General features: G+C 58.2%; 1 protein-coding gene, 1 long non-coding RNA gene and 1 gene segment (V, D, J or C); 2 read left to right on the top strand and 1 right to left on the bottom strand.

Annotated features, from left to right (window-relative positions):
• Positions 1–17: 17 nt before the first annotated feature.
• On the bottom strand, positions 18–3,195 carry LOC147526599 (uncharacterized). The gene is made up of 4 exons (XM_086628264.1): positions 2,847–3,195; positions 2,362–2,634; positions 2,118–2,225; positions 18–76 (listed from the first exon to the last, which is right to left on the bottom strand). The coding sequence occupies exons 1-4, from the start codon at positions 3,193–3,195 to the stop codon at positions 18–20; spliced, it is 789 nt and encodes a 262-aa protein (XP_086484390.1).
• A 1,254-nt stretch (positions 3,196–4,449) lies between these two features.
• On the top strand, positions 4,450–5,331 carry LOC147526598 (Ig heavy chain V region B1-8/186-2-like). The segment is given in 3 exon segments: positions 4,450–4,492; positions 4,611–4,940; positions 5,015–5,331. Coding segments are annotated over 3 exon segments (690 nt in total).
• A 5,646-nt stretch (positions 5,332–10,977) lies between these two features.
• On the top strand, positions 10,978–16,108 carry LOC147526597 (uncharacterized). The gene is made up of 4 exons (XR_015222919.1): positions 10,978–11,485; positions 13,643–13,705; positions 14,892–14,965; positions 15,316–16,108. It is a non-coding gene; the product is annotated as an uncharacterized LOC147526597 (long non-coding RNA).
• Positions 16,109–17,053: the final 945 nt, after the last annotated feature.

The following is a 17,053-nucleotide window of genomic DNA, read 5'->3' as shown; positions in this document are numbered from 1 at the left end:
CCCGCGCCGCACGGGGCTCAGTAACGCCGTTCTCGCTCCCGCGGGCGGAGCCGGAGCGGCGCTGAAATGCCGGCGCCTGCGAACGGGTTAAAAACCGGGAGAAACGGGGCAAACGGGCAGAGTGTGCGGGGCGGGAGGGGGTGGGCACGGCCCCCGGTGCCCGCAGCGCCCGAACCGCCACCGGCAGCTCCCGCGTTTGCCCCGGGAGCCGCCGGCGAAGCGGCGGCAGCTCCGCGAAACCGGGAGGAACTTTTTTGGCGTCGGATCGAGCGCCCGGAAAGGCTTTTCCAGCGGTTTCCCCGCCGAGCCGGGGGGGCTCCGGGATAGACGGGACCGGCCCGGGGAGCTGCCGGGCGCTCGGAGCGGGGCGGGCCGGGCCGGGAGCAGCGCCGCGTCCCCGGTGCCCGGTGCCAGCGCACGCCGTGACCCGCAGCCGGACGTGGTGGCAACCCCGACCCGGAGCTCGACCCTTTGTGCCCAAAACCCCCCTGGCATCCCTGTGTGACCCCCGGGGGGCCGGGGCTGCTCCCCCCCCTTTGCCCAACCGCATGAAATAAAGAACTTTGTGCTTTGGCAGCAGCCTGAGGCGATGGCACTGGGAGCCGGCGTGTCCCCCCACCAGTTTGCCCCAGCAATCGCTGGCAAACTGGCGGGAGCTTTGCAGAAGCCAGGAGGGACGTTTTTGGCCTCAGCTTTTCCGCTGCGATTTGAGCCCCAGCCCCGGAGAAAATTCCCGTCGGACATTTGCCAGCCCCTCGCGGACGGGTTTGCCAAAGGCTGTTTATTTGTTTCTCATCTCGGAAGCGAATTCTGTGGCCGCTCGGGCCCGTGTCACACACACGCCGCCCGGAACGCGCCGTTCCGTGGTTTCCCAGCTCGCCAGCACTCGAGCGCTCCGGAAAAGGTGCAAAAGCCCCGGGGCTTTGTGGTTTTTTGCCCTCCAGCTGCAAAAGCAGAAACAGCCCCTGTTTTTCAAAAGGGATAAATGGAAGATCCAGGGAGCTGCAGCCAGTCGGTCTCACCTCTCTGCCCGGCGGGATCACGGAGCAGATCCCAGATCCTCCTGGAAACCCCGCTAAGGCACCCGGAGAATAAGGGGGGTGGGGACGGCCAGCGTGGCTTCACCAAGGGCCAACGGTGCCCCACAAACTCGGTGGCCTTTTATGATGCGGTTGCAGCCTCGGTGGTCGAGGGAAGAGCAACCGACATCGTCTGCCTGGGGTTGTCCAAAGCGTTTGACACTGTCCCACATCCTTGTCTGGATCGGAGAGACCCGCGTTTGGTGGACGGACCATGGGTGGGTACGGAACTGGCCGGGTGGTCGCACTCAACGCCTCGATGTCCCAGTGCAGCCCAGTGACGAGGGGTGTTCCTCAGGGGTCGGTGTTGGGGCTGGTGCTGTTTAACATCCTTGTTGGCGACATGGAGGGTGGCATCGAGGGCACCCTCAGCACGTTGCTGAGGACGTGGAGCTGGGTGGGGTGGAGGACACGCCGGAGGGAAGGGATGAGATCCAGAGGGACCTGGGCAGGCTGGAGAGCTGCGCCTGTGCCAACCTCATGCAGCTCAACCAGGCCAAGCGCAGGGTCCTGTCTGTGGGTTGGGGCGATCCCAACCCCAATCCCAATCCCAATCCCAATCCCAATCCCAATCCCAATCCCAATCCTAATCCCAGCCCCAAACACAGGTTGGGTGGAGGATGGCCGGAGAGCAGCGCAGAGGAGAAGGACTCAGGGGTGTTGGGTGAGGAGAAGCTCAACAGCAGCCCCAAACACCAACCGCCTCCCGGGCTGCCCCCACAGCAGCGGGGCAGCAGGTCGGGGCAGGCGGTTCTGCCCCTCCAGGGACCCTGAAACGGCCCCTCGGCCCCACAGCCGCCCTCCCCGCCCCACAGCCCTGGGTTGCGGGGTCCCTGGCAGGTGGCCTGGAGGGGACGGAGCGGGGAGACGTGTCCCCAGCGCGGGCAGGGGGGATACCAGGGGACAGGAGCGAGGAGATGGAGCAGGAGGAGGGGTGATGGAGGGGGACCGGGGTGCAGTGCAGGGGTCCCGGCCAGATGGACGGCACAGCGGGGGGCAGGGCGGGATGCCACCCCCCGCCCGTGCCGCGCTCCTTACCCGTGGGCGTGGGGCGGCGCAGGCGGCGGATGCTGAGGCAGATGCTGAGCAGCAGCAGCGCCCCGACCCCGGCCAGGACCCCCATCCTGTGGTTCAGGAAGGAGCAGCCTGGGCGAGAGGGGCTGGTTTGTCCCAACATCCCACCACAGATCCCCAACATCACCCCACCTTGAGGCCAAGTCATCTCGGCTGCCTCAGTTTCCCCCGGGGTGCCCCAGTTTGGGGAGGGTTCCCCCACACTCACCCTTGATGCTGCGCCGCTCTGCTCTGCTGCGGACGGGGGGCGCGGAGGCGTTGAAGCGCACCTCGCAGAGCCCCCCGGCCCCCCCGGCCGTGCCCATGGGGCTGACGAGCGGCCCCGCACCATCCCCCAGCCCCAAAACCTCCCCGGGCCCCCCCGGCCGGGAGACGAGGACGGGGCCGGCGGTGGCACCCACGGCACAGAACAGCCTGGGGGGGGCCCGGGGGTCCCCGTGGGGCGCCAGCACCCGCACCCAGCTCCTGTTGGTCCAGCTGTCTGCAAGGGGAGAGGGGCTGCAGCAGGGTCTGGGGTGGGCACGGGCACGGGCTGGGGGGACGGAGGGGATGGAGAGGGTCAGGGGTGATGGAGGCAGATCAAACATGCTGGAGGGGGCCAGGGCAGGACAGAGGGGACAGCAGGGGATGGGGAACATGGGGGTAACACGGGGGCCATGAGGGTCTCACCCCCCGCTGAAGCCGCCATCCTACCTCCCACCAGCAGCGCGGTGCCGTTGCCAAAAACCAGGTGCTGAGTGTGGAAGACGCACAGGTAGAGGCCGGAGTCCTTTTTTTGGGCACCAGCAATGCGCAGGGTGACATGGCGTCTCCGAAAATTGCAGGAGAACCTCCCCTGCGTCCTGTTCCCACAGTTCAGGACCAGTATGGGCCCGTCCCTGTCGCTGCGCCGGTACCAGGACACTTTTCCTTTGCTCTCCATGTTCTCGTCGGCCGCGCAGCCGATCTCCACCAGCCTCCCGGGCTCCACGACCAGGACGGGCTGGGGCTGGTGCAGCCTCAGCAGCGCTGCCGGGGCTGCGGGGACCGACCGGGGGCTCATTCCCCCGCCAGGCTCCAGTCCAGCCCCACCGTCACCCCCACCACCCCCCTCTCCCAGCAGCCAGGGGCTCCAAAAAGCCCAGAAATGTCCCCAAAGCGCAGCCCGGCCGCCCTCCCCCATCCCCACGCCTGCCACCCACCCAGGCAGAGCCACAGCAGCCCCGCGGGGGCCAGCGAGCCCCCGGCTGCCATCGGTGGCCAGTGCAGCAATGGGGGGGCCAGTTCCTCCCCCAGGCCGAGCTCTTCTGCAGAGCTGCCGGCGCTGCCAAAACCACGGGGCTGCGGGCACCGACCCCCCCCACCTCGCTGCCTTCGTCACCGGGGCCATGGTGGCCGCTTGGCCACGTGCCGCATCCTGGAGCATCCCTGGCAGGAGGGTGCTGGGGGTGGGATGCCACCAGCTACAGCTCACACTCCCCCCACCGCCCCGTTTCGAAGCTTCTGAGCAAAATCGGGGAGTTTTGGGGCATCGGAGGGCAATAAATCCGCCCGGGCGATGCTCTGAGCCGAGGGGATGCTGAACCCCCCTCCGAAACCTCTGAGATGGAGAGAAAATCGGTTCTGGAGGCAAAACCCGGGTGAGGGGCTGCAGGTGCTGAGCCGGGCACTGCCTGGGACCAGGCTGGGGGGTCAAATGGGAAGATTTAAGGATTTTGGGGATGGTGGGGGACAGAGACAGCCCTGGCCAGGATTGTGCTGGGGCTGGGTCCCTCCTCCTGACCCCGGCTGGGTCCCAAACACGCGGAAATCACAGAAATCCCGTCGCTTGCTGGGTTTTGGGCAATTCCTGCAGCTTTTGACAGGAGCCTCCCCCCGCCACCCCCCAGATGCCCCCACCCCCCCAAAACACCCATCAAAGGCACGAAAAGCCTTTCCTGCTGCGGTTTGGCACCTCGGGCCTCGGCCAAAGCCGCGCCGAAAAACATCACCGGCCCCCGTGGCAGCGGGGCCAACCGCAGCCATCTCCAGCGCCAGCAAAGCCTCCGGTGCTGCAGAGAGGCAGAAGAATCGAGAATCCAGAGGGAAGGAATTCCAGCGCCTCCTCCCAGAGGTGGCTGCTGTGCTCCGGGGGCAATTCCCGGGGGCAATTCCTGGCGGTTTCCAGCCGGGAGTTTGGGGAAATCCAGCCCCAAGCCCAAGAGCGAGAGAAACGTTTGCCTTGGAGAGGAGAAAGACCAGGGGCTGGCGAAGCCCAGGGCTCCTCGGAGAGACGGGCGGGGGGCAACGTCTCCCTGGCACAAGGGCTTGGGCCGACATGTGCTACGGGCTCCTGGGGACCCTCCTGCTCCTCCTGCCAGGTACGTGCCCGCCCCAGACACACCCCAACCCGGGCGAGATTTCCCAGAATTTTGAATGTGATATATGGGAAAGGCTGAAGGGCGGAAAATCCAACTCCGTTCTGCTCCCCCCGGGCAGGAGGGACCCTGGCGGAGGGGACACAGGTCCAGCAGAGCCCGGGGCGGCTCTGGGTGCGCCCCGGAGAGTCGGCGACGCTGAGCTGTCACATCCAGGAATACAGCTTGTCTGTGAACTGGTACAAGGAGAATCCAGACGGCAGTTTGTCCTGGATTTACCGGGTCTCAGATTACTACTGTCCGGTGGGAAAATACTCGGGAAGGAAGGAATCACTGGGGAAATTTTCCCTCACCATTGGCCCCGCGCAGAGGGAGGACTCCGGGGTTTATTACTGTGACTCCTCCGACTACTACCCCTCGTTTGGGAATGGGACCACTCTCATCGTCACCAGTAAGTGCCTGTCAGGTTGGGGACATCCCTGGGGAGGTTTGTGCCACCTCCCAGCACCCACTTTCCCTCTTTAGATGCCACCGAGCCCAAGCTCTCCATCCTGGTGCCCCTGGAGGCAGAGGAGCCCGGGCAGCCGCCGGCCGACATCCCCCTGCTCTGCCACCTCCACGACGTCCCTCCGGGCTGGGACACCGTGCACTGGCAGCCCGGCGGGCAGGTGGCACCGCTGATGGCGTCGGCCGTGGACGAGCGCGGCGTCCTCAGCGCCTGGAGCATCACCTGGGCCTCGGCCGAGCGCTGGGATGGGGCTGCGGCGTGCACGGCCCGAGAGAGCGGCACGGGCAGGAACGTCAGCGCCGCCCTCGGCAAAGGGCTCGAGGAGGGTAATTAGTGCGTGTGCCCCCCGCGTGTCCCAGCCTCTGTCCCCCCCCTGCATCCCAATTCTTCCACCTTTCCTCGTTCAGCAAATCCCCACGTCCCAGTTCTTCCCCAGTAAGGCACAGTTTGGAATTCCCTTGGACCCTCCTCCCGCCAGCTCCTGGCTGGGATCCCCCTGCGCTGAAATGCTTTAAACCTGCGCGTGGCCCCCCCCGCACAGCCCTGACCCCCATTTCGGGGTTGCTCGGCTCCCCACGGTGACCAAACCGCCCCCTCCCCCTCATTCTCTCTCCCCCCCCCGCAGAACGGTGCCCTCCGTGGCCGCTGGTGCCGGTGCTGCTCTGGGTCCCGCTCCTGGCCCTGCTCCAGCTGCTCATCCTGCTCTGCAGGCACCGTCTGGCCACAGGTGACCCCCCCGCCCCCTCCCCCTCCTCCTCGCAGCCCCTTCACCCCGCACCCCCCCTCCCGACACCCCCCGGGAGCTAAAACCGCTTCCTCAGCCCCCGGCGTGAAATAAATTCATTTTTTCCAGCGCCGTGAGGCGGCTCCGCTCAAACCCAACTCCCCTCCAGGCGGAATTTCCTCCGCCGCTTCCTCGGGGTGGGGGGGGAAACTCCCCCCGTTCGGGGAGAAAATTCCCTTTGGCTGGTGCTGGCGGTGCCAACGCTGCCGCAGCCCCGGGCACCCCCCAACCCCTCTCTGGGGGCGCAGCCGAGCCGCCCCCCCGGGCATTTTCCGGGGCGGGCGGACCGCGTCCTGCCGCGGCTGCACCGCTCTCACCCGGGGAGCTAAAATAACCCAAAGTTGGCGGTTTTTGGCCTTCCCCCCGCCTCCCCCCCCGCTCCCCCCCCCGCTCCCTCCGCGCCGCACGGGGCTCGGTAACGCCGTTCTCGCTCCCGCGGGCGGAGCCGGAGCGGCGCTGAAATGCCGGCGCCTGCGAACGGGTTAAAAACCGGGAGAAACGGGGCAAACGGGCAGAGCGTGCGGGGCGGGAGGAATTTTTTTGGCGTCGGATCGAGCGCCCGGAAAGGCTTTTCCAGCGGTTTCCCCGCCGAGCCGGGGGGGCTCCGGGATAGACGGGACCGGCCCGGGGAGCTGCCGGGCGCTCGGAGCGGGGCGGGCCGGGCCGGGCCGGGAGCAGCGCCGCGTCCCCGGTGCCCGGTGCCGCCAGCGCACGGTCCCGGCGGCTGCACCTTCGCTGCGTTCCTGCTGGGTTTCTCCGCTTGGCTGGGACGAGGAGGAGGAGGACGAAGGCTGTAAGTGGCGGGGGAGGAGGGGGGGAAGAGATGCTCGCTAGCACGGAGAAATGGCGCAGAAGTAAGAAAATCCCCGATGCCGGGGTGAGGGGCTGCGGTCTGGGGGTTCTCTCGGGTTCTGCCCGTGCCGCCCCGCAGAGCGGCCGTCGGGAATCGCCGGGAAGCAGCAACGAACGGGATTCGGGAGGCGGAGAACGGAGCGCGGCGCCACGACAGCCCCGGCTCGGCTCCTGCTGCCGTCGGGGCAGGAAAAGGCACCGCGGAGCAACGCGCCACCCGCCACGAGCAGCACCGCTCCGTGCTCCCGGGATGCTCCCGGGATTCCCGGCTGCTCCGTGATCCCCCGGATAACGCTGGGGGGGCGGGAGTCTGTGGGTGCCTGGGAGCGATTAACCCCCTCGTTTGGGTCGGGGATATTTCGGTGGGAAGGAGAAGTGGGAAGGGGAAGGGGAAAGGGGAAGGGGAAGGGGAAGGGGAAGGGGAGGGGGACGCGAAGCCCCCCGTCGCTCAGGGGTTGCTGCAGCTGCTTTGGGTCTAATTAAGGAACAATAAAAGTCGAGGTTCGGAAAAGCGGAGTCTCAGCGCCGTGACGGTGGGACGGGGCACCCAGCGTCACCCCCCCCGGGCCGGTGCCACGGGCCGCCGGGCTGAGCCGGAACCCGCCCGTGGGCAGCACCCGGGGTCCGCGGTCCCTCGTGTTCCAGCCGTGCCCGTGCCCGGAGCCGCCAGGAGCGGCACGAGGGGACGATGGCAGAGGCAGAGCCATCGCTGTGCGCGGCCGCCCCGGTGCCCCGCGCGGCACCAAGCGTGAAAACCAGGAACGTGGTTTGCTTTTTATTTATTTATTTATTTATTTTAAAATTTTACTTTCTTCTTCTTTATTTTTTGAAGAATTACAGTTCAAAAGTGCATTTTTTTCTTGATTTCCGTATACCTGAAGTATCCCATCGCCATTCCCCGGTCTCTCCGGCAGAGCCGCACACCGCGGTCGGCAGCAGCCGGCCCGAGCAGCCGCTGTTTACAGAAGGGCCGGGAAAGGCAGGAAAACTTTATTTAGAGTAGAAAACCCCGTCGCAGAGCGAGAACACCCTGTTTGGTAGAAAAACCCCTCCGGTCCTTCCTGCAGGAAGGGCGGCTCGTCCCACCGACCTCTCAGCTGGCACGTGGCACCTCCCGGAGCGGTGGAAACGCCGCAGCAGCTGGTGCCATGGGGGGGGAATGGAGTTTTTTGGGGTTTCCTTTATCCATCTTCTCGTCTCCTGCAGCGAAGACGCCAAACGACGCCAACCGACGTCCCCTCCAGCCACTTCCGCAGGAATCCTGCTAACGTCGTCTGCTCGGCCCCGAATCATTGTTAAGGGAAGAGTCTTATTTACCAGCTGCGTTTTTCTTTTTTTTTTCATTTCCCTTCAGGTTTCGCTTCCGCTTATTAAAGGTGGGAAATGACGTGACGCATCCGAGAGCCGGGGACGGCGGTGATCTCATCCCCACCTTCATCCTCGGCGGAAAACGCGCGGTCCTGGTATGAGCCCCGCAGGCTTCACCGCAGCGGGATGCTTGGAGCATCCCTGGGATGCAGCACCCTCAGCAGTGGGAGAAGCAAAGCGGGTTTTGCCATCCCTTCCTGGAAAAGCCGTTTCATTTTGGCTCACGCGTTGAGTTTTCCCAGGTGAAAGGCGCCGCTCCCTCGCGGTGGGGCCTTTTACGGTTCGATTTCGGCACGTAAACTTTAATAGGTTAATAAAAAATAATATAAAAAGACATAAAAGTTCAGAGACGGTGCAAAATAGGAATTGGGTTTTGGGAAAGGAGCTCGGGATCGGAAATGGCAAAGACGTTGAGTTTGGCGGCTCTTCCAGCGACGTTTTTACTCTGGTGCGAGACATGAAAAGCAAGTAAGAACAAACAGAAAAGGAAAAATTTGAACATACATAGAGTGTTTTCTTTTTCTGGCCAGAAATACAGTTGAAAAGCCGCACCTGTGGTTCCCCAGTGGTCCCAGCACCCCGGGACCATCCTTTATGCCACGAAGATGGGGGATGCTGCCAGGGATGCTGGAGCTGGACACCGACGCATTCACAGTTAGCAAAGAACGGCAGAATTTGGTGCAAAAGGTTTCTTTGCCCTCTTGTATCACCTTGTTTTTATCCAGCTCCTTTAGCAGCATCTCCACGCTGCAGGTACCACCCATTTTTTGTTTGTTTTCCCAAGTTTTTTCAAGTTTTATGTCATCACATCCAACCGTGAGGAGCCATTCTCAGCCCTGAGCCAGCAAATCCCTTTGAATTCAGGCTCCCAAGTTGGCAGACAAGGAGTTTGTCCATCCAGCTCCATCTGCTCATCTCATAAAAGCCACCAGCATCCTCATAAACCTTCCTCGCCCCTTAAACCCACAGTATTTTAACTCTTTCACAGCTTGACATCTTCCCACGCTACCCAAGCACCTCCCAGCTGAGCCGAGAGCTCCAGCCCTGGTGGGATTCGACCCAGCGAGGCCAAATTTCTGCTTGGGTTGAGATTTTGAGTTTTGATGTTATTTTTGTGGGTTGAGGGGTGGGTTTGGAGTTCCTGCCTGCTCGATTGCTCAGCATTCCTCTACACTTAACCCTTCACCGAGCATCTCCCTATGGATGGGAAAAGCCCCTTCAGCAAAACACGTACAGCCTCGGGAGGCTGCAAATTGTTTCTGGGATGTGCTTGGAAAGTTCTTCAGTTAGGTCCCCTCTTAGTGGAAAAAAAAAAAAGAAACTCTGCTTTTGAAATCCTTGGCTCAAAATCAATCGCAACCTTCAGCCTAAAATTGATTGGAATCCTTGGCTTAAAATTGATTGGAATCCTTGATTTAGGAATTGATAGGAATCCTTGTCTCAAAATCGATAGAAATCTTTGGCTTAGTGTCAATGGCAATCCTTGGCTTGACATCAAGGGCAATCCTTGGCTTAAAATCGATGGCAATCCTCAGCCTGGAATCCTTGGCTTAAAATGATAGTGATGCTTGGCTTAACATCAGTGACAATCCTTGGCTTCGAAATTGGTAGGAATCCTGGATTTAAAATCAATCCTTGGCTTAGGAATCAATGACAATCTTTGGCTTAAAATCCATAGGAATCCTTGCCTTAAAATCAAGAACAATCCTCTGCCTAAAATCGATGGCACTCCTTGCCTTGGAATCCGTCGAAATCCTCGCCTTGGAATCAGTGGGAATCCTTGGTTTAAAATCGACGGCACAAGGATCGACTCCCGCCGCTCTGCCGGCTGGTCGCCCCGCGGATCCCCACACCCGTCCCACCGCGGCCGGTGGTTTTCCACCCCCCCTCGCTCCCCGCTCGGCACAGCTGGTTGCCATTAAACTCCCTCGCCCCGCTGAAAAACTCGCTTCCGTTTTCTCAGCGCGAGAGGAAGCTCCGGAACCCCCGTCCCACGGGGCCGGCACCCACCCCCGGCTCCGTGCTGGCGGCAGCATCGTCCTCCGCGTGTTTGGCCGGAGAAAAGTGCAACGTAGGGTTGGGAAAGGAGTTGGAAGACGGCGAGAACGTGGCTGGAGGGATGGGGGATAAAGACGAGGCGAGAGCACGGTCCGCACCTTCTCCCGCGGTTGTCCCACGTTCAACCACCCTCCTGGCTGGGAAGGGTTCTCCTTCCAAAAGAATCTTCCCAGTTATGAATTTATCCTCATTGTAGCTCCAAATCCAGCTGCTCTCTCACTTTTTAAGGCTTCTCTTGCTCTTTCTCAGCACCCAGCCAAGAGCCCCCAAAACAAACCGCCTCCCACCTCGCGCTCAGGAGACTGGTTGGGAGAAGAAACCGTCTTGGGTGACGGCGTGAGGTTTTTGGTTTTCTTTTTCCCTCCCCAAACCCTGATTTTTATCGCTGCGATCTCACCCCCTGCCCCGGCAGCACGGCGGCGGTGGAGAGCAACCCCCCCCCCCCCCCCCACTCAGGAACCCGTTTTACCGCAGTTTGGTCGCGCTTAATCGACCTCCAGCTCTTCCTATTGCCCTTTCGCTTCACGTCCCAGTGACCACCAGTTTCCACCAGCATCATGTCATCTCCTGGGAGAAAGCTGCCTGCACCGCTGTTGGCTTTTCCCCATGAAGCAAGAGTTGGATTTTCTTTTCCCACCCGTTTCTCTTCCGACAAATGTTTTCCTATTTTATTTTTAGAGAAGGAAGGAAAACCAGCAGCCGCGGATGCGGTACCGGCAGCCGACCGTAAACACCGAACGCGGCTCCCAAAGCATCCCAACCCCCGGGGGAATTTCTATCCACTCTCAAATCAAGTAATCCCCTGCCTGTCTGCGTTTCTTCTCGCCGATGGAGAAACTGAGGCACGGGAAGGTGAAATGAAGCCAAGAAGAAAAAAAAATCCCCCAAGATTTTAAGGGAAGTTGGGAACTGGACCAGTTCCAGTTGTCGCTTCTGCCTTTTGCCTCTTCATCGCCGCCTTCTCCGTGAGGATTCGCTGGCAATAACTCCCGTCGGAACGTAATCAAACCCGCCCTCCCTCGATTCGCAACCTCGTCCGGCGGCGCTGCACCTTCCCTGGGGAAAAACTTCCCAAGCTTTGCAACTCAGCCGCTGGGAAAGTCTTGGCAAAAGGGAAAAAAAAATTAAAAAAAAGAATAAAATACATCTTCCAGCGCCGGAGCGGTGCCACCGGCATCACGCGTTCCCCCGAACGGGACGACCTCCAGCCTGGCATCGTCATCGCTTGGCAAATCGCCGAAAAAAGTTGGGTCTTTCCTCCGAGCGCGGGGGCTGCTCGGTCCGGCCCTCCCGAGAGTCATTTCCTGCCGCTGCCGGGACGGCTCGAGAAATTCCCGAGCAGCAGCGCTGAGCCGGCGGACGACACCCGACCGGAGGATGCCGAACTTTTTCATCGCGGCACTCTTGGTTCTTCATTTTTTCCCGGGTAAAGAACGTTTCTCTGGTTTTTCCCGTCGTTTCACGCCGCCGCGGAGCGCCGGGCGTTGAGTAATTTCTCCGTTTCGGGATGCTGCACGGAGCTCGGGGTGGGGTCTCGGAGGCTGGGAAGGTCTCGGGGTGGTCGCTTTGGAGGTGGGGAAAAAAAATAATGGGAAAACGTGATGGAATTACTAAAAGTTACGGAAAAGCGTGCGCTCGGGGAATAGAGCCTCTTCTTGCAGAATAGAGCCTGATAATTCATGTTTTCCGTGTTGCACTCAAAATAATTTGCAATGTGCAGCTGGGAGCTGTTAGGAGAGACAGACATGGGTGAGGGGAAAAAAAAAAAAAACAAACCCCAAACCAAATAGGATTTCCTGGAGTATTAGGTGGGCACTTAGGAGATGAGGGGGGAGAGCGGAGTTGGGGGCAACCGCGGGAGGAAAACCACGGCGCCGGCAGGAATGAGCCGTGCGTGGAGGCAGGAACCCGCGGGCCATCAGGGATGAAAACACGAGTGACGGAATAACGTTCCTGAGAGCCTGAGATAAGGGGCAGCGCCAGCCGAGGGGCCGGTAATCGGGATCTGGCAGCGCCCGCGGCTCTGCCCTGCCCGCAACGAGCCTCCCGCCGCCGCCGCGCCGCGGGAACGGAGCCAAAGGCGAAACCTCACGCGAGGGGTTAAAAGCGGCTGCGGTGGGGGATTTCCAGATGGAAGTTCTTCGCGGCGATACGGGCTCCGCTGTTATTCTTAGCGCGGCTCCGGGCGTAAATACAGCAGCCGACTCGGAACGGCGTTCTCGGAAGGCTCCGTGCGCGGGATAATGCGCCTCGAGAGACGGAGTTCACGGCGCCGGAGCCAAAAAGGACGGGGTCTTCGGGAAGGGGGAGCGTGGGAAAGCACGGGGAGGCGGACGGCACGTTACACGGCCCCCAATTTTGGTCAGAGTTTCCCCAAAAACTCAGGATGGGGATGGGATGGGGTGGGATGGGATGGGATGGGGTGGGATGGGGTGGGATGGGATGGGGTGGGATAGGATGGGATGGGATGGGATGGGATGGGATGGGATGGGGTGGGATGGGGTGGGATGGGATGGGATGGGATGGGATGGGCAGAGGTCGAGTGATGGAAGAGGCTGCGCCGTGTTGCGACCCGTAGACCCAACTCTTCCCCCACGGCTTTGACTCCTGTGCAAGAATCTTTAGGCCAGGTCACTGGTTTTTTAGGCCAGGTCACTGGTTTTGGATAATTTCTTAATGACGAGAGTTTTTGGATCTGGGCTTCTCGCTCAACCCGCTGCCGGCACCGAGAAACTTGGGGCTACGTTAGGAAACGGTGGAAAAGTTTTTAGAGAGCGAGACCTGGAGCTATGGCTGGCCCTGGGCACGACTAAAGGTTATTAATAGTGAAAAGTTCTAGTTAAAATAGTTAAAAGTTATTAATAGTGTAACTTATAATATTATAATTACATTTTATGGGCATATATGGGCATAAAAGGGCATATATGGGCATAAAATATGTATTATCTTGTATTATTGAATAATTATCTTCTCTCATTGTATGAGAACACAAGTGTACGATCACGTGAGCATCACAGTATTAACGATCCCAGTCAATCCCAGTCAGTCCGCTTTATCTGACCTCAAACAAACCCGAAACCACATTTAACCTTGGATTTGGAAAAGGGAAAGGAGCGACTTGATTTGCTTCTGACAAGGCCAGAGGGTTCAGAAATCTATTTATAGCGACCCAACCCTACGGAAACGCGCGGCTCCTTTCTGAGCCGTCGGCAATTTTCCCAGCAAAAGGCACCGAGGAATAACGCAGACAGGTTGGCAGCTGAGGAACGGCCCAAAATACTTGGAGATCCATCCCAAAAATCAATCCCATTACTGCATCTCCTTCTCCCAGCACATTGGCACCCAAAATAAAGGAAAAAATCCCTAAAAACCTCAGCTGGGACGAGCTGTGGTCCGTTCTGCAGCACAAAAACTCGGATTTAATGACGGGTCAGATGGCGAATCCGTTACTGCCCCATCAGGTTTCCACTAAATCAAGGGAATTCTCCAGGAGAATCCGTAGCCAAGCGGCGCGACGCGAGTCTCCGCTCACGGCGCCGGATAACGGACCGTTCATTGCGTTTTGTGTGTGTTTGTTTTTTAGGAAATGCTGAGACAGGAGAAGACGAGATAAGAAATTTTTTATACGACTACGCGTCTCATCTAAGTAAGAAATTCTTGGTTTGTTGTTGTTGGGGTTTTTTTTTATTATTATTATTATTTTTTTTGCATCATTTCATGAAAGCTGCATCAAGTTGGAATAACCAGGGTTGGAAGGGACGCCAGGAGGTCTCCAGGCACGGAGAATCTGGCTTTGCCCATCAAAACCGACGCAAAAGCACCAAGAATTCACCAAATTGAGTCCTCAGTGATCACAAATCACCCCCCAAGGGGCGCGGAGCCCGTCCCACCGCCCCGCAGCGCCACCGGCGCAGACCCCGGCGCCTCCATCCTTAAGGATGAAGAAGGAAGGTCCCAGGGTCCTCATGGAACGTATTTATTGCGGAAATAGCCGTAAAAAAACGGACCTGAGGTCTGGGGAGCTGCTGCTGGGATGAATTCCAGGGGTTTGCTGGGCAGTGGGAATGCGAACGGCTCCGGCAGGAGACACGAGCGAAGCAGCAGCTGTTTGAGTTATTCAGATTAATTGGAATTAAAAATCAGCTTTTTGGAGGGGAAAAGCCGGGCGGTAATAGCGCCCCGGTGTGAGGGTGGGCAACGTGGGCACAGCACAGGTGCCCCCAACCTCCTTTACTGCCAACGGAGAGAAACCAGCCCCAAATTATCTCCGTTGACTTGGAAAAGAGGCTCTGGAGACCTTCTTGGGTGAAAACATTTCGGTCTGAACCCCACCAGGACCCTCCGCTATAACCCAACACCGAACGGCTCCGCCAGAAACGCGGCGGTGCCCGGATCCGGGTGGCACAAAACGTCAAACGAGATGGGAAGTAGAATTAAAAAAGAGTTTTCTGGGGCTGTTCTGCCCTCGGTGGTGCCGTTACCACCCGAAATCACGTCGTGCTGAGCTAAAAAAAACCCAGTTCTTGAGCTGGAATGAGAGCAGAGATTAACCCCTGGGCAGAGAGATTCGCTTTGATTAGAATATTTATAGATCATAGATGTGATTTTTAGAAATTATACACATTTTTACCTCCTACTCCACCCAGGCAGCCTCTAAAATTAAATTTCCAACCTCCGGAATTCACGTTCCGTGTTACCTGTGGTGGTATTTTAATGGCTGGAGTGGGTACGCCGCCTCATTTTATATATATTTATATAAAATATATTAAATATCAATATGTCAAATATCAATATATCAATACAAAGTCCTCAGGACGGCGCTTTCGTTCCAGGTGATTACTTTTACGCCACGGCAGACTATTACCCGGACAACACCACGTTACTACCCACCATATATTCGTACGAGGTGAGTTGGGATTTTTGTCTTTCCAAGGAATTTGGGGCACGGAGCGTCCAGGCGGTGGCGGTGATTAGTTCTCCAGGGATTTATTTTGCTGTTGGCACAGAAGGAGGTCAGAGAAGGGGAAATTCCCCGTTTTCCTAATTAAATAATATCAACCCTCTCCCAACGAGGGATAAAAGTGAATCCTACGTAGTGATGTCATAAGTTATTCCTTTTCCTGGACATCCTTTGGGATAAGGGGAGGATCTGGGGGATAAAAGGGGGCACCACCCCCCAATTTTACCCATACCCCGCGGTAAAACACAGTATTTTGGGGATTTTTTTTGATCAGTTTCTTTTCTTCGACTCGCCAGGTGTTGGAGGAGTCGGTGGCATCGCCCCTCCGATGCCACCTGCCCTTCGTCATCCTCCTCAGCCTCCTGGGTCTCCTGCTCTGACTCCTCCTCGGAAGATGCTAAAGGCTCGGTGGGATTTAAGCGCTCACCGAAACGCACGTCTTTAAACCACCAAAATCCACTTTTTTTCTAAAGCAGCAGCAATTTTGGCCAAATCATTAAAAAACAATCCAACTTTTCGTGCCTCCAGGGACAGCCAAAGGAGTTTTCATTGCTACTAATCACCTGAAAAGGCATTTTAGGGTTTTTTTTTATAAAAAAACCCACCCAAGTCGCTTCTTTACATCCAGCCTTCAGTGGGGGGGTTCGATGGCGTGAAGACCCCTGACCCAAACTGGGTCTCAGCCTCAGGCATCCCCATTTTTTTTTGTAATCCCAGAGGCTGAAGCTCACTCGACACCCCAGGTGGACACGAAAAGCCCCGTTCCACCACGAGCACGGCTCGAAACACAACAGGAGGACATCGCAGCCACTTCCTCACCTTTTCCCCTCATTCCAGACGTGGTGACTTTGATGAAGGAAAGACCACGGTCACCGCGTTGGGAATTACCATCCTCTAAATGAAGCGGTCGCCTCCCGTTCCAGCACAGTTGTGACTTTCCGTAGAGTTTTCAATAGATGGACGTCGCCGTCGTGAGCCATAAAAGTTGTGCAACACCGACGAGCTTTGCCGTGACCACGTTCTTTCCTACTTCCTATCATTCTGTTGTAAATATGAACTCCTGCCAATAAAAATTACTAACAACCGGCATTCGGTCTCTAGCGTGAAGCCACCACCACCCAAACCTGCTCCTCCTGCCCCAATTCCCACCTCATTTAGGGGAAAAAAAGCAGCTACCCCACATTGTGTGTGTCCATGTTGGTTTTTTTGGAGGAGTTATGGGGAAGGAGGGGCAGCAAACCTGATCCAGGAGCTCCCGCATGGGCTCGGAGCACTCGTAAGTCAACGGAGGTTGAGTCAACCCAACCAGCAGAGCTCACAGTGGACACATTTGCGCGTCTCCTGGGTTTGCAGAGCTTCAAACTCCCTTGAGCTTGTCCTCAAAACCCCAGGTAGAAATTCCCAACCTGCCAGAGCAGCTACAACCCAAACCCATCCATCTCCTCCACACCCACGGTGCCGATGGTGCCGTCACCGGTCAAGTCCTACCATCTCACACCTCGGCTCGCGGGGTTATCCAGGCTCCCAACCTTGAAAAGTAGAAGTATTTTCTATTTTTTAGGGAAGTCAAGAGGCTCCGAAACGGGGCCAGGAGGTGCTGAAGGGAGCGAGGCCGAAGGCGCTGCCAGCCAGTGCCACCTTCTGCCTCCTCGCTGCTATAAAAGCCGATAAAAACTGCAGTTTATTGTCAAAACTCGGCTTAATTTTACAGCTGGCTTCAAAACCAGAAAAAAAAAAAAACACAGAAACTATATCCAGGTTACAGGAGTCATGTCCTGACCCAATTCCAACCAGGAATATCAGCTTCCTCGAAGCTGCTATTATTCAAGAAAATCTCTTTCGTTACTAAAAACTGTTTTTTTTTTTTTCCTTCCCAGGCTAAATTCACCTTCCCACAAGCTCCAGTCCCCACCAGTGGGTTCTGCTCCAGCCCCACCATCCTCAGCCACCCCCCAACATCCCGGGGTCCAACCTGGGGAAAAAAAAAAATAAAAAAATCCCAGTTTTCCCGTGCCGGGACCTGCAGCCTCGCAC

This window comes from Tauraco erythrolophus, chromosome 30 (genome assembly GCF_009769465.1).
Source record: "Tauraco erythrolophus isolate bTauEry1 chromosome 30, bTauEry1.pri, whole genome shotgun sequence".
Classification (NCBI taxonomy): Eukaryota; Metazoa; Chordata; class Aves; order Musophagiformes; family Musophagidae; genus Tauraco; species Tauraco erythrolophus.
Note: the sequence above shows the minus strand (reverse complement) of the source record. Positions and strands in the feature narration are given on the sequence as shown.

Bases quoted from the DNA above. Each gene is read 5' to 3' on its own strand.
- LOC147526599 (XM_086628264.1), bottom strand. From the start codon at position 3,195: ATGAGCCCCCGGTCGGTCCCCGCAGCCCCGGCAGCGCTGCTGAGGCTG. The intron at 2,635-2,846 runs GTAGGATGGCGG...CTCCCCTTGCAG, and splicing joins CACCGCGCTGCTGGTGGGAG to ACAGCTGGACCAACAGGAGC. The intron at 2,226-2,361 runs GTGAGTGTGGGG...CCTCTCGCCCAG, and splicing joins AGAGCGGCGCAGCATCAAGG to GCTGCTCCTTCCTGAACCAC.